At 28.4% G+C, this 16,694-nt stretch overlaps 2 protein-coding genes across 2 annotated transcripts; one reads left to right on the top strand and one right to left on the bottom strand.

Annotated features, from left to right (window-relative positions):
• Positions 1–3,230: 3,230 nt before the first annotated feature.
• LOC114370610 (transcription factor MYB14-like) lies at positions 3,231–8,117 on the bottom strand. The gene is made up of 3 exons (XM_028328005.1): positions 7,795–8,117; positions 7,479–7,608; positions 3,231–4,336 (listed from the first exon to the last, which is right to left on the bottom strand). The coding sequence occupies exons 1-3, from the start codon at positions 7,925–7,927 to the stop codon at positions 3,571–3,573; spliced, it is 1,029 nt and encodes a 342-aa protein (XP_028183806.1). The 5' UTR covers positions 7,928–8,117; the 3' UTR covers positions 3,231–3,570.
• Positions 8,118–12,234: 4,117 nt separating this feature from the next.
• On the top strand, positions 12,235–16,342 carry LOC114370125 (dnaJ protein ERDJ3B-like). The gene is made up of 7 exons (XM_028327410.1): positions 12,235–12,240; positions 13,371–13,433; positions 13,692–13,767; positions 15,424–15,512; positions 15,607–15,684; positions 15,954–16,025; positions 16,136–16,342. Exons 1-7 carry the CDS (start codon positions 12,235–12,237, stop codon positions 16,292–16,294), a joined length of 543 nt encoding a protein of 180 aa, XP_028183211.1. The 3' UTR covers positions 16,295–16,342.
• The last annotated feature ends 352 nt before the right edge of the window (positions 16,343–16,694 follow it).

Raw genomic sequence — 16,694 nt, 5'->3', positions numbered from 1 at the left:
ATATTATTTGAGCTTAATTATTGATAGAAATAATTTTTTATTAACAGAATTATTTTAAAAAACTGAAAGATTGAGAAAAAAAATTATAAAAGATTCTTGTAACGTAAAAAAAGTATTAAGTTAATAAAAAATTACTAAAAAAACTTACTTATTAAATAAACTTTTCAAAACTAATTAAAATATCCCCTATATGTCAGAAGAAAGAAAGGTTGTTCCTCAATTCAAACGTATCATAATAAACTATTAAATTTAAATGTTTTTACTTGTCAAGATTAATTTTAACTCTCGGTTAAAAGAATACTCTGAAATTCAGTCTGCTCTACAAATTAACATTCTCAAGGCAACCGTTTAGTTAGCAGTATTGATAACCATGTCAACTTATTTGAATGATTTTTTATTTATGATCGCAATTGAAGATTTCATAATTATTTTTATAATCTATTTACGTGGCAAAAATGTAAGCACACAGAGGAAATAAAATCTTTTGAATTAAGGAATATTCAAGGTATAGTTTAAATAGTTTAGTTTCCATTTGTGCCTTGGACTGGGGACAGGCTCTGAATGATTACTATTTGCAACCCAAAGCGAAAGGAAGACAACACACACAGCCCAAGCAAATGCTACAACCTACAAGCTCAGAAACTTTTCCACGGGTCCTCCAAGTCAATAAATGTGTGTTTGTCCTTGTTAACGACACACAAATGATACATGCGCACAAGGAAATTATTTTACATATCTTCCAAGACAATAAATGAGTGATTATTTAAAAACTACAAGTTTAATTACATGTTTATCCCTTTTTTTTTAAAAAGAAATCTTTTAATCATTAAAAAAAATTAAGACATATTTAGTGGTCAAAATATAATAGAATATGATAGCATACTAACATTAAAATAAGACAAGATAAAAATATGATAAAATTAAATCTTATGATGTACACCAAATACTAAATTAGATGAGAATAACATATAATATAAATTATGCTCAAATAGAAAAATTACTCACAATATTACCAATTCCGAAAACTATAAATATTATAATTCTATAATTAAAATATAAAATTTATATCTTATTTATGAAATTAATTTTCTTAAAATGATATATAGATTGTATTTTTTATAAATTATAATTATTATTTAAACATTTTCTTTAAAATATTTAAATATTTTTAATATTTTAATTAATAATATAATTTAAATCACGTGTCAAAATTATTATACATATATACAGTATAATATGCTGATTAAAAAATAATATGTATTATATAAATCAATATATTATATAGTACGTGTAATGCATACTAACATATCAATTTCTATATATATATATATATATACAATAATTATTATAATATTTAATATAGTATATTATATAGAGAGGGAGAAAAAAGAGTTTATCTTATGCCATTCGTGGCTTAATTTGATGCTAACCTAGTTTTTTTAAAAGGAAAGATAGTTATATTATTTCATTTTAGAGTTAAAAAACAATACATGATGAGATATAATTAAAACTATGAGAGTTAGCGTAAAATTTTGAAGCCCTAGCAAAATTATGAGTTATAAAATTGACTTACCTTTTCACAAAATTCAGCCTAGAGTTAGAAATAAATTGAAACTCCACTCTGCATCTATTCAAAATAAGATTGAATTCTGTAATTCCTTCAGAGCAGCTGTTGAATGAATCCACAACACTTATACAGTCAAGCTCAAATATGACATTATGTATGTTGAGATGATGGATCCAGCTAATGGCCCAAACTTCAGCTTCCTTTGGGGATGGCATACCTGATGCGTGGAAGGTTATTGCTTTCATGAAATTTCCTTTGCTGTCACGTAAACAAACACCAGCACTGAATGATTTGTTATCCGAGAAAGTAGCAGCATCAAGATTGCATTTGAAGTAATTTTGTTGGGGAGGAGATCACGTTGTGATGTTGCTGCTCGTTTCAGAATGTTACTGGATAGTTGGTTTTTGGACTTCTTCCCATTGATTCTAACCTAGATTTTCCCTTCTTTTTTTATTTTTTTTATCAAGACCTAACTTTTCCCATAGAATAAAAAATACAATATGATAGGATATGATACCGAATTATATTATTAGACTAAAGAAAGACCAGATTTAGTTTATAATTTTGTTCGATAGTTTGTAATTTTTTTATTATTTGTTTTTTGGTAAAAAAAGCCCTGTAATTTTTATAAGTTCAATAACACAATGTATAACTATAACTATTAGTATGAAAAGAATAACTCATTTCATGTTCATTTTCTTAGGAACATTTTCCTCCCAATTATTATAAATCACCATGTTATTTTTTTTAACTTTGGAATTTTATTTTTTTAACAATCGATTGCAATTACATATTTTAAAGAGAAATTATACTTTTACAACAAATTATTTAATAAAATATACATTTTAAAACAAGTCGCATTCAATTATGCAATTAACTTTCAAGTTCAGTCACATTTATTTTTACACTAGTATTATACATTTTTTTAAAAAACTACAAAGCTCCATTATTTAGACAAACAAAGATCATTAATTAACATTAATTAGTATCTCACGATTGCCATAGTGTGGACCATTGTTTTAAAGGAATAGGGCACCCGTTCTTCCGAATACATTAACCAGAGACGCAGGACATATATATATTTATGTTGTCATAATATCTTAGGCAGATCTACCTACTCTACATGACTACGTACATTTACAAATTGCAATGTATCGGACACCATTATTAACTCAAGAAACCACACAATTTTATAGAAGAGGAACCCACGAATAAATATTTTTTACAGTTGTGTTAGGATTACTTTATGTTATTCTTAAAAATAATTGTTAATCAAAATTTTATTAAGATTTTTTTATAAAGTTTATCTTCTCTTAAAACTGGTAATATGTATAAGCTCAATAAACCAAAAAAATATAACACAAATGGTGTGTTTAACTACCTTTAAATTATAAGATTGACCGATAGTTAAAAAAATACGAATAACAAATAGACGGTGAGTTTGAATTTCTTTTACTAACAAAAATTAATAAATTCATTCTACAGCTCAAAAAATTATTGTTGAGAATGATATCAAGTTTCTTTTTAGATTTTATAATTATTTGATTATAAAATATTAATAAATAATTATGCAGCTAAAAAAATTATAAAATAAAAATAAAAAATTAATAACTAATAGTATTATTACATCAAGTTTGTCGTTTTTATCTTAGGTCTCAAGTTCAAAAATTTATATTTATTTATGTACCATAAATGAGTTATATAAAATCAAATTCTACCTCGTACATAACAAAAATCCATATTTCAAACTACCTAGCAATGTAATAGTGACTAATGTCCACCTCGAATCTACCAGATATTTTGAACTCTATGGCATACAAATTCTAAGGGTATGTTTGGATGAGGGGAAGAAAAAGAGAAATGGATGGAAAATTAAAAAACTTTAAGGTGTGTTTTATAATTGTTTACATTCTATTTTAATTCAAATTTTACCTTAAATTTAATTATTTTCTCTTTAGGGATATGCAATAGGACGAGGAGCGAACACACACACTAGGCATGAATCAAGAGAGGAACCAATCAACCATGTCGTTTTGCATCTGAGTATCTGTCTCTCCCAAATTTTTGCTTTGGCTTTCCCAAGCATCGTCCTCCCACGGCCAAGTGAGCGGTTTTTCTTGTTGCTCCCAATTATTACAAGCTTCGGACTCGACAACGTTATTAAACTCTATGACACTCTCCCAATCCCAGTGTTGATCCAATGCCATGGAAGAAGAGCATGAATACCCCTCTCCACTCGATGCCATTTTGTCGCGACACGCATCACTCACCCTCACTACCATGTCATTGTTGTCTATCTCTTCACTCAAGTCCCAAACCACACATGTTGTTTCCGGAAGCCAACTTTCCAAAATGTCACTAATGCCCTCCATTTGGCACAGTCCCAAGATGTCTTCATCGTTACTTTCATCAACGCTCCTGTCACATTTATTTACCTCTGCCTCTAGCTCCTCTATTCTTGGCTCATTCACATCTGCCACGTCAGCGTCCAAGACCGTGAAATCACTATTTGGTTGAGTAAACGTTTGTTTGGGTCTCTGGTTAATTGCGTCATTGACATTTTGGGTGTAGGTTTTGTTCTTATTCATGGCCCAACGGCTTGTTCTACCACCTTTGAGCTTGGGAGGAATAGACGCTACTTTAGGTGTATCCATGATCCCTGCACTTGCACCTGGGAAACTGTAAATTTTTCTGCTGAGGTGAGAATTCCAGTAGTTTTTTATCTCGTTGTCCGTTCTTCCTGGTAAATGACTTGCTATCAAAGACCACCTAAAATCAACAAAAGCCACATAATTAATAATTTAATATTAAATAAGATAAAATATTATTTTATGCATATGATTTTATTGCTAGGAGTATTTTTCAGTCATACAAGGGTATTTGTTTTACTTATTTTCTGTTTTTATTTTTATTGGAAATAGAAAATGGTAATAAAAATGTGTTTGGTTGGATTTATGTTTTCATTTTCAGTGAAAACATTTTTTCAAACGAACCAAAAATTAGAAACAATAAAATCTCATTTTCAATATTTTCAGTTGAAACCACAAACCTCATTTTAAATAAAATGAAAATTTAATGACAAGAAATGTAATTTTAAGCAAATTTAAAAATATATTTTCAGTATTTTTATTTCTTAAAAACAAAAAACAAGTCAAATCAAATATGTTTTCAAAATTCTAATATTTTAAAAATGAAAATAGTTTTCAGAAAATAAAAATACAAACCAAACACATTTTGAAGAATCTTTAAATTACTAAAATATGAATTATTTCTTTTCAACCTCATTTTTTCCATACACACTAAATTCTATCTTATGTCTACGAGAAATTTCAGTTTACTCGAACCAATCAAAATCAGTACAATTACCATTATATACATTATACAATATAACTTAATCTATTTGAATAAAAAAAGGAGTACCATAAACCTAATAATTAATTTTTAAAAATTAATAATTAAAAATTAGTTGAAAGTCGAAAAATTATATTATTAAAGTATAAGTATTTTGTAAAATTATTGTCCAAGTAATTAGAAAATATAAATTATATAAATAAATATTAAATTTTACTTTTAAAACTTACATTTAAAAATGTTACTTTTTTTAAAAAAAATACTTTATAAAAAATACAAATTTAACCTGGTAGTAAGAACTAAAACAAATTTTAAAATTAATTTTTACTTTAAATATGTCGGGCATTTTTGCTCATATATGTTGATTTTTTTTATTAATGTATGAAGTCTTCTTTACTTTATAAATATTAATATTAAGTATTTTTTTATGAACTTAAAATGTAAATTTTAGTTGTTTTATTGTTAAGTCAATCATAAGTATATGATATTATATAAAAGCACGTGAACAATATCCACATTATATATGCGTGGATTAAGTTTTTAACCTGAAAATAAAAGGGTATAACAATAACAGTGAGGATGAAAAAAGTCATTTAAAATAATTTGAACACAAAATTGATTCATTTTTAAAAATTGAGCATCTTTTAAGAATTTGAGGATCAAATTAAATAATTTTAAATAATTTTTAAAAAATAATAATAACTAAACCTTTATAATTTCAACATTTTATTTATGTGAATTATTGTTCATCTTGTTAATTTGCTTATGCATTCAACCTAAATGCATCGACATATTATAAGCATGTTTAGATTCAAATTTGTAAGAATATCTTAAGTTTGATTTCTCTAAAGTTAAGTTTGCAGATAAAGTTTTGCTATCAAACATATTTTTAATTAAAAGATAATTAAATATGACTTTAAACATACTTTGAACCTCCTACGTGAAATCCAAACATACCTTACAAGTAATTTCTGCTTATTTTAGATATCAGACATGAAAGGAGGGTGGTTTATCCATGTTAATTAATCTCTTATAAGCATACACTCAGTCACTAATCTCTATTTTTATGTTACGTCGGACTGATCAATATCATATCATGTTTATAATATCTTCGGTAAAAAATAAAAAAGATGTAACTATTTAGAAAAGAGCATAATTAAAAAATGATAAGGTATATATTAATGTGATTTACTTGTCACTAATATGAAGCACCAATCATTAACGAGAGGAAGAAGAGAAAAAAAGCAAGAAAGAAAAGAAAAGAAACCTTACTTTATATATAAATTGATTTATCACTAATATTAATTTTTCTTGTAGTGGAACTAACTAAAATACTTGTGAAATATAATTATAATTAACAATTAATGGTATATCTTAATAATATTATATATATATATATATATATATATATATATATATATATATATAAAAAACACACACTAATTTTCGAGAGAGCCAAAAGTCAAAAACCAAGACATGATTCAAAAACGCTCAACGTACGACAATATACCCAATCATGATTTAAAACATTATTAATAAGACAGCAATGTTCCTCTAAAAAAACAAAAGAGAGACAACAATGTTATATATTCGAATAAAAAGAAATGAGAAGACTCTTTTCAAAGAATATAAATATCGACAAATTCTTAATTAAAAAATATACTTTCAAAAAAGCCAAATGAAAGTGAGAGTAAATTTTTTTTATATAAATTATTTTTATGCATATATTTCTTTATATGCTCATTTAATTTATGCTATAAACATTTATCAAACATTGTCGATTGTCCTCAATCAATTATTTGTCTTTAATTTCGATTTAAGACCAATGACGTAAAGTGATTTGAACCACGTTTGTTTTACACACACCTAACTAATATACATTGATAGCTTAACAAGTAAGTGAACGACAAGTAAGAAACAATTAATTTCAGTCTCTTTTTACAACTCATCTCATCTCATACTATAATTAAAGTAGGCCCCTTATATTTTGCTTTTTCTCCAACTTGAAAAGAAAATCAAAGAAAGTTTTTGATATATCAAAAGTTTTATGTCATTTTATATATACATACTTTTCCTTCTTTTTTTTTAACAAGCAAACGATTTTTTTTTATCATGTCCATACACTATTTTCTCTTGTTTTAAACTAGTTATGGATATTGGATAGATGTTTCTATTTTTATACTTGGTAAATGGTAGTAATTTGTAATTACGGTAAAGACATAATCTAAGGTTGTTGGCAACCGAGTTTTTATTTTTTTATTTTTATCAAAGTGTTTGGATATTTACAAGTAAATAAACTGAACTGCAGTACTTGGCATCAAATTTCGTACCTGTTAAGTAATGGCAGTTTAAATTGTACTGAAAATAAATAAATAAATCCTTTATTGTTTTAAAAGTTGCTGAAATACTGCAGAACATGCTCCTTTCATTTTGTTACTTAAAGTTAATTTTATGAATTCTGTGAAGAAAAAAAAAAACAGATTTATGAATGTGATCCAGTAGTAAATAGAGGAGCTTTGAAATACTGGAGTATAGTTTTCAGTATGCCTTTGGCACTAACCTGTTACCAAAAGAAGCGTGCAACTTAACGATTGTATTTTCCTCTTCAGCAGAAATGTTCCCTCTTTTAAGGTCAGCTCTCAAATAGTTAATCCATCTCAGCCTGCAACTCTTCCCGCACCTTAATAATCCTTCCAAACCCCAAAAATGCCAGTCAGAAAAAAGAAAAAAAATATATCAATTGATCTACAACACAAATTACTTCTTCCACAATAAATACTCCCATATAGTAGCAACAAAATTAATTTGCTGTTGGAAGTTCAAACTTATTGTATCAATCGATAAAAAAATAAATATTATTAACAATTAATACGTACCTGCATTTTTAGGCAATGACCTCCAAGAACCTTCCCCGTTGGTCTGAATGTATTTTGCCAAGGTCTCATCCTCCTCTGCTGTCCACCTCCCTTTCTTCAACCCCACTTTCTCACAACAAGGAGCCCTTCCCATGTCTGAGGTTTTGTTTATGTACAAAAACAAAAGCACAAATTATAAGAAAACAGGAACAGCACAAAACAAACTAGAGAACACAGAACGCGTTGGAGAAGGGAAAGTGCATGTTTTGTAAGTGATGCTGTGGTGTTCTTTACAAGTTGCAAAACGAGCCCCTCGTGCTTGTAAAGTTTTTTTGCTGAAGTGTAAAATGGGGTTAAAGGATTGTAAAGGAATTTATAGAACTCCAAAAGCGAGTCGCAGGGGTGGGGCCCGGTGATGGAGACATATCTGTGGTGCTGGATCTTGCCACGTTGGCTGTGTATGCTACAGTCGTGGCTCACTACCGTTGACAACCTCGTGACGGGGCTTCCATCCCCCACGTTCATGCAATACTGTTTGTTACTCTTAGAAAATTAAAATAAATAAATATAAATAAAATGTAAAATTTTAAACTAAATAACAAAGTAATTTTGGATTGTATGTAGACAAAAGATTTTTTACCAATACTAATACTCTTACCCTCAAAAAGATAATTTTTTTATACGAAAAGAAAAAGAAAAATTTTAGAAAAAAAAATTATTTTTTGGTAGAAGAGAATATATATATATATATATATATATAAAAGTATAGAATCTGTAACAATAAAAAAATCTCAAAATAAAACTAAGAGACTATTAAAAACCAAAACATAAAATAAAATAAACTTAATAAGAATAAAAATTCTAAACTAATATTTTATTTTATAAAAATAAAATTAATATAAGTAATATACTTTTATAAATTTTAAATTATAAAAAAATTATTTAGTAACAGTTACAACAAATGTGCATTAATTGCTTTAGAATTATAACGCTCTAATGGTACGTAAGAAAAGGAAAATTTTCTAATCACGTGACGTCATTCGATTAATTCTTTTTCACAAATTACCGTAATAAATTTTACGAATTGCACTCAAATCTTCTGTCAACAAAAAAACGCTCAAATCTTTTTTATACGGACTTTTTTTTTTTGACAGTTTATACGGACATTTGAAATTTTAACAAAATGTATATTCTCATTAATTTAATGGACATGCGAGTGTCACGTCTTTGTTTTAAAATATTAAATATTTGTACAATGTACAAATTTATATAATTATGAATATTGATTAAATTATTGCACATAAATTAAATGCATAAAGTATATACAATTTTTTTTATTAATTAATGTCAGTTTCACTCTCTCTTCGTCAAGATCGAAAAATCATTCAATGTTCTAGGCTTCTAGAGTATAGAATCATGCTCCTAATTTTTTTTGTAGAACTAATTTTTTATGTAAATATGACATTTTTTTAGTGAAAAGTCAATCACTAATTTTTTAGATATTAACATTTATTTAAGGCATAAATATCTCTAAAAATATATTTTTTCGATCGCATATATCTGAGATTAAATTATTGATCATACCTTTAAAAGATAAGATTTTGATAGTCATGTTACATTATTTTGATACATAATTATATAAAACTAATATAATTAATCTTAGGTTTAACATATTTATTTAACCTACAGTAAAAATTATTTAATTAATTAAAATGTAAAAAATATAGGAAAAATTGAAAATTATATCAAAATTACAAATTTTTTAAAATAGGACAACCAAATATTTTATTTTAAAAAAGAGCCAAAATTGTGGATCTTACAAAATAAAATAAAAGAACCAAAACTTTGTATTTAAGTCTATTTAATACTAACTATTTTTTAGTTGTCTCAATTCAAAAAATTAAAATCAAAATACACTTTTTAAATTTGAGAATGGACTATAAAAATATTATCCTCCCCCAATAAATCATCAAATACTGTATTATTAAACATAATACTAAATTAATCAATTTAAATACACAAGTAACTTTATATTAATTGAATACAATACATTCATTTTTTTTTCCTATTAAATATCACATATATACTTTAAGTATTTAGATAACTTTTAATTTGTATAATTTATGTATGTTTTATTTTAATCTCGTGTTTTTTTAGTGCATAGTTTAATTATATTAATTAAATGGTAAGAGAAATTAAATTAGTTTTTTATGATTTTAATATCATATATAAAATAAAATTATTTTCAGTTTAAACAATTTAAACATAAATATAGATAATTAAAAAGAAAAAAAAAAACAAAAAAGCCCACGGTATGTGGGGAACCGACTTGATAATATGATTTTGAAAATAAAAAACACACATTATGAAATCATTTTTCCTTCATAAGCTGTATAAAAAATAATGCTTTAGAAATTAGTTTCCTAATAATCTATTTATAAATTATCATGTAAAAACACAAAAAAAAAAAAGCAATTTAGTAATCGATTCGGGGGAATCGATTTCTCACTTGTTTTATTATTTGTATAATTAGCGTAAATATTTTTTAGATTATATTATTTGGATAAATATTTTTTTTATATATTGGATAAAAAAACTCGTTTGTTTTATGGGGACATTCTTTTGAGGATTTTTTGTAATAGTTCCAATTTCCAAACATTTAGTAAGTGTGAATTTGTTACCAATTTTTTTCAGTAAGTATGAATAGTTCCAAAATTATTCAAAAAAAATTAATATTTTTAATGAGAAATATTTTTTTTGTAAAATATTTTTGTAATATGGATAACTTTTATTTTAAAAGTTGATTTTGTAGGATTAAAATAAGTACAATGACTCGAATCTTAAGAAAAAAGTGAGAAATAATTTAATTAACCACCAGATTAAAAAAATTATTAGTATATCTTTTTTATTACTTTAAAAAATATTTTATTATTGAATAAAGTACACGTTTTATTAATTAAAGGATTTAATTTTTTCGGTCTCTAATATGACTAAGGTCACATTAAATTATTTTAAACTTTTTCTTACTCAAAAATCACTCTTAAAAAATCATATTTTATTCACAATTTTAAAATTTTCTTCTTTGAAATCTTAATCCTAAGAGCATAAATGGATCGGATTCAATCCGTGAATTCGTCGGATTCAATCTAATTCAATTAAGATTTGGTGGATTTGATTGAATTATTGGATTAGATTAATTTTAATTTAATGAAATCAATTAAAATTTATATATATATACGAGATAAAACTTGCACCCAAAGCTTGTCCTCATTGTTTGACTAGATCGTGGCTTAGTTCTGACCAAACAATAAAATTACACGGTTCACACATAAATTAATGGATATTTGGCTAATTGAGTAAACAAGTTATATAATTACTTATTTAATATTTTTTTATCAAATGAGATTTTATTGATGAACTTAATAATGAAATTTATTAAAAACGTTGAAAAGTCTATAGTGTCTATACAAAGGTTACAAGTCACCTTCACAAAATCCAAATGATCTCTTTTTGATTATAAGCCGTGGGCCTGTGGCAACGTCGTCGTCAGTGAGGTGGTTGCCTTAGGTTCCCAAATAATAAGTATTTCTATTTTCTTGTTTTATTTAATATGTAATTTTAGTTTTTTTTATTTAAAATATAAATATTTTAATTTAATTTTAGAAAATTCATATTTCGTCTCATTTTTAATTTTTTTTACGTTTTATTTTTTTATTTTAGTTCAATTGAACCAAAAGCCAACCCAATTAATTGCATTTTTCATTCTTTTTTTAAAAAATTCATTGCATTTTAGAATGGTTTTCTGAAAAGTAATGAGAATGATGAAAGTGCAGGAAATGCATTACTTGTTTGAGACTTGAATCTTGCACTCTTCAAGTCGAATCCTACACCCTCATTATTATGTGAAAATACAACAATATTCTTAATGAAATTTCCACCTTCCATCTCCCAATTCTAACACTTCCCTTCTCTCTTCTATCAACCCGCAACGGCACACTCCCGTGTTCCGGAAAGACCATTCCGTAAGGGTATAAAGAGAACAACAGAAAAGGAGAGGATCTAGACTTGCGCTGGCTGTGGGAGAAAGAAGAGGAAGAAACGCACCAGAGCCAGAAAATGGATTCCTATTTGAAGGGTGCATAACCGCATAGTCAATTTGGGATCCAATTTGGTTCCTTAGGAGATATCAAAGAAGAAATTTTAAAATGTAATAATATCAATTCATAGAGATACAAAAGAAAGGATTGTCTGTTGATTCAAACCCTAACCTACAGATAGGGACAGAGAAAGAGGGAAAAAGAGAAAGATTTCACATAGTACTTTTGGTGAAAAAATAAAAGAGATATGTTGGGGGGTTTTTTAAAAAATGGAAATCTCTTGTTTTGTATTTAGTTCAGCTTTGAAAAAAAAAATGTTCGGAATTTATATATATATATATATATATATATAGGAAAATTTGAAATGCAAGTAAGATGTGTCGATAAAAAGTGCATTAGATTGGATCGATCAAATAAAATTGATTTTAGAAAGTCATCCAAACGGAACCGTAAATTGTTTTGTAGGAACATACTAAGTGTGATGGTGAATGGAGAGTTTGAACATACAAAGTGTGACGCGGAATCAGTTTCAGGACCAACACATACATACATATATAACAATAACATACGTTTGATTTGATTTATTGGTCCGATCCTCGCAACTCTCCCTCCCAAGGGTCGTCCTAGAGCCAACCTATTGTTCCTCCTATGCCTTCTATACTCCCTCTCTTGTTGCATTTCCATGCATTAGATTTGTATATCTGTTCATTAAAATACGCTCAGTGCAAAGTTATACACTCTCCTCCAATCATGAATTGTTAGTCGAAAATTATTAACTCTTATAATAATTTGGATTAGAGCTGAACTCAATCCCACAAAATTAGGTTTGTGGGGTTGAGTTAGACCCTTAACCAAAATTTTAAGATGGTATCGATATCTATTTTAGACCTATTGTTTGGTCCCCTGCATTACTACACTCTAGGCACATAATCCTGTGCATGAGGTGTGTTGGAAAATCAGCTTAATTACAGTTACCCTTAGCATGTCTTAATTAGGGCCTATCAAAGTTGGTTATCCATGTTGCAGAAAAGGTTATCTATGGAGGGATTGAGTAGAAAGGCTTAGTGAAGTATGGTAGAGAGTAGCTGCTAGGACATCAGCTTTCGAGTGGTTGAATTAGTAGAGATATGACCAATGTAGTCTTTATAAAAGCTTGGACAATCCTCACCTTATAAACTAACTTTATGGGATTGACCCTAAGCCTATATCTAAGATGATAATGATATTATGAATAAATAATATATACAGTATCTGATCATTTCTGATTGATTAGTAGTACAAATTTTTTTACACTGCATCCCAATTCACATTCTCATTCACATTTAAATACATTCACCAAGCACGTACTTTACCACTAGTAAGGCAAAGTTGTAAAATATCATAGTTATTATCTATTTGTTAAGCATTCTGGTGTGTGAGCAGTATAAACTTCTCAGGTATTAGGTGATTGCTTCTCTATCTCTCTTTTATGACCCTTGGTTCTTACATTTTAATTAACAGGTTTGGAGGGAGAAAAATGTTATAAAGCCAGCACCTGGGATATTTCAACAGTTCACAGAGCAGGTGAAACATCTTTAAGAATGTTAAAAGAATATATCTTTTTCTTGTTTTTTGTCTTTTCATTGGATGCATATTTTATAATACAAACATACAAATTCTTCCTAGATGACCATGATTGTATCTGAAACTTCTGGCTAATTTTCAAGACCAGACAATTGTTCTTCTCTTTTATTCGGAGAGGGGGTATGTGCAGGTTTATTTTATTCCTTTTGTTAACATATCTGGAAAATTTCACTCCTATTTCTCAACTTACCTGATCAGGTCTGTGACAAATGTCCAAATGTTAAATATGAAAGAGATGGTTATTTCATCACTGTCAGGCATGCAAGAAGGGCAGGTAATCTTTCGGCAAAGTTTATATATAAAGACTTTAAGCAATGGGCAATTATGAATAGTACCATTACGTCCCTTTTTATATAAGCTCTTCTCTATAAGGTGTGAGGCATAGGTCTCAAGCCACAAAATAAGGTTTGGAATGTGTATACACAAGGAATAAACACTAGGATAGCAAGTGGGTTAGTTAGTTAGTTAACATAATTGGTTACAGTAACAGTTAGTTAGAAATTTGAGTTAAAGTAGTAGTTGTGAAGAATAGGAACAGTAGGACTAATTGTTAGCTAACTGAGTTAATCAGTTTTAAAGGGCCACTACCTTGAGTTTTTTATCTCCTTGTATCTACACATAACTGAATTAACAGAATTTTTCATCTGTGTCTTTCTTCATCACCTTCTTTCCAATTTTCGGTCTTCACAGCTAGTTTAGGTTCCTATCACAAGGTAAGTCGAGTCTTGTTCATCTAAATTCTGAAGACACTACTAAGACTCCATTGGATAATAAAATTGGAATTAAGATATAATTAATGAGTCTGATCTTAACTCTATTAGAGTTTGAATTGATTCAAAATCATTATCATACACCATTTTATGTTTGAATTGTACTCTGAATTTTATAAATTCCGTTCCACAATTTCACTTCAGTTTCAACCGATAAATCCTGCAAGAATTACAATGCGTGGGAGTTTGTACATTTATTTATTTATCAACATTAAAAATGAGGGGAAAAGACCATCAAAAACATTTTTGTAGCTTTCTGATGACTATTAGAGCAAGAACAGGTCAATGGTTCAATATAGGCTAGCACAAGAAAAAATGGATTTCACGGTTAAAAAATATGGGTGCACATGAAAAGATAAAATGTAACTGTTTTAAGTATTTAACACATCTGAGTACATGCATCAAATCTGATTAAATGATGCCATCATTCGTTCTATATATCAATTAGTGGAGCCCTTTGTTGCTACTTTTTAGTCCTATTCGTCAAGGAACTCCAGAGCTATAGTAGAAGTCTAAAAAAGTGTTCGAGCAGGGGCTGGTTATCCAGAAAAAAAAGGTTTTTCTGTGCTTGAAATAGAGAGATCTAGATAGACAGAGCTCATGGAAATAGAAATAGAGAAGTTAAGGGACATCACAAATTCTAAATTTTGAAGAGATAACATGATGAAGGCGGCCAATTTCCAATTTGAAAGGGTGTTCTAGATTAAGCTGAAAACACAAATTAAGGTGGTGTTTGAAGGAAATAATGAAAACACCAAAGTGTTGTTTTCATCATCTCCTTTATAAAATTTGGAAATATGAATCTAAATGAAGGCATGTCCGATTTTTGTTATTATTAATAAAAAAATATCAACCGAAAAAAAAAGCCAAACTAAACACCCCCTAAAATTGTATACACTTGCTTGGTGCAATAAAAATATGGTTAGGAGTGTATTTTGTTTCAATTTCATCACAAAAATTTATTTACTTTACCTAAGCATGAAGCAGAAAATTATTTTGCATCCTCTCCAATCAACGAGCACTCGAGGAGGAAAAATCAAAAGCTTTCACTCCATTTTTGCACCCTCTATTTTTCCATAATGGTGTGTTAATTGTTAGTGAAGGAAGCTTGCTAAAAACATCCCCCTTTCAAGTTTAAATTTGCATCAGTAGTGGTGTAGTTGAGTCACCAGCTTTTGTCCTTTTACAAGAAGTGCTATTTTTTGAGGATGGTGAGCCCATAATTGATGGAGAGTCTGGAGATCTAAGGGTCAGTAACTTAGTTTTTTCATGTTTTTTTAACAACTGTTTTGTATGCATGGTAACGTGCAGTTTGCTTACAATATATATGGTATTTTGAGCAGTTTCGTATCCGTACAGCACCCCATGGCCTCTTCAGAAGGGAAGGCAATGACTTGCACACCACTGTCACTATAACACTGGTAAACATTAGAATAATTCGCAACTTTGTATGGTTATCAAATATCAATTGCATGATCTGTACTTTGTTCCTAGATGTATTGGACAGGTTCAAGGCATGTAACAGAAGACTAGGTATTTTTTGTTCCGTAGGAAAGTAGACCAATAGCATACTTCTATTCGAGGAATTAAAACGTTTTGTGATTTTGCAAACCATTAATTCGTCTATTGTTGATGTCCTTAAAATTCTATGTGCATTTTAAAGTTTATTTTTTAAAAAATATATCTTCAGGTTCAAGCACTTGTCGGCTATGAGAAGACTGTTAAACACCTAGATGAGCATCTGGTGGACATAAGCACGAAGGTGAGCATGAAGTAACCTTGTTGCAGGTCACATTGTTATTGATGCAAAATTTAACTTTATGTGTAAGAAAAGGCACATATCAGAATCTGACACTTTTTTTTTATCATTAGGGAATCACAAATCCAAAGCAAGTGAGGAAGTTCAATGGAGAGGGCATGCCACTGCATATGAGCACCAAGAAAGGATATCTTTACGTCACGTTTAAGGTTCTCTTCCCAACCTCACTAACCGAGGAGCGGAAAACAAATATAATAGCAATTCTTTATTAGAATACAAAATACGTGTTATTTTTTGCTCAGTATGTCTTCAATGTAACATGATTAGGTGGCTATAGTAATAGTAAAGCTTGAGTTTTCTGCCTCCCTTTTGTTAGTTATTTTTTTCTTATACAACGTTGAAGCATGCCTTCTTGGCATGCTATTCTTTTTTGTCAAGATACGACGAAATATTACACAAGCTTAGAAGACCTTTCTTACACTGACTGAAATCATTACTCGAGCGAACTAGGTAGTACACCAGTACCCATTAGTTAGTGCTACACAGTTACTCGGTCATGGTTGATCACACACTTAAAAATGAGAGAAAATAGGGAGAGGCTTTGCTCTTTGCTAATGACATCAAACTCATTGTTGGTTGTCTCACTGAAATTGCTATTTGTTATGGTGGTAA

The sequence above is a fragment of the Glycine soja genome, chromosome 10 (assembly GCF_004193775.1).
Source record: "Glycine soja cultivar W05 chromosome 10, ASM419377v2, whole genome shotgun sequence".
Classification (NCBI taxonomy): domain Eukaryota; kingdom Viridiplantae; phylum Streptophyta; class Magnoliopsida; order Fabales; family Fabaceae; genus Glycine; species Glycine soja.
The sequence above is the reverse complement of the archived record's forward strand: the minus strand, read 5'-3'. Positions and strand labels throughout refer to the sequence as shown.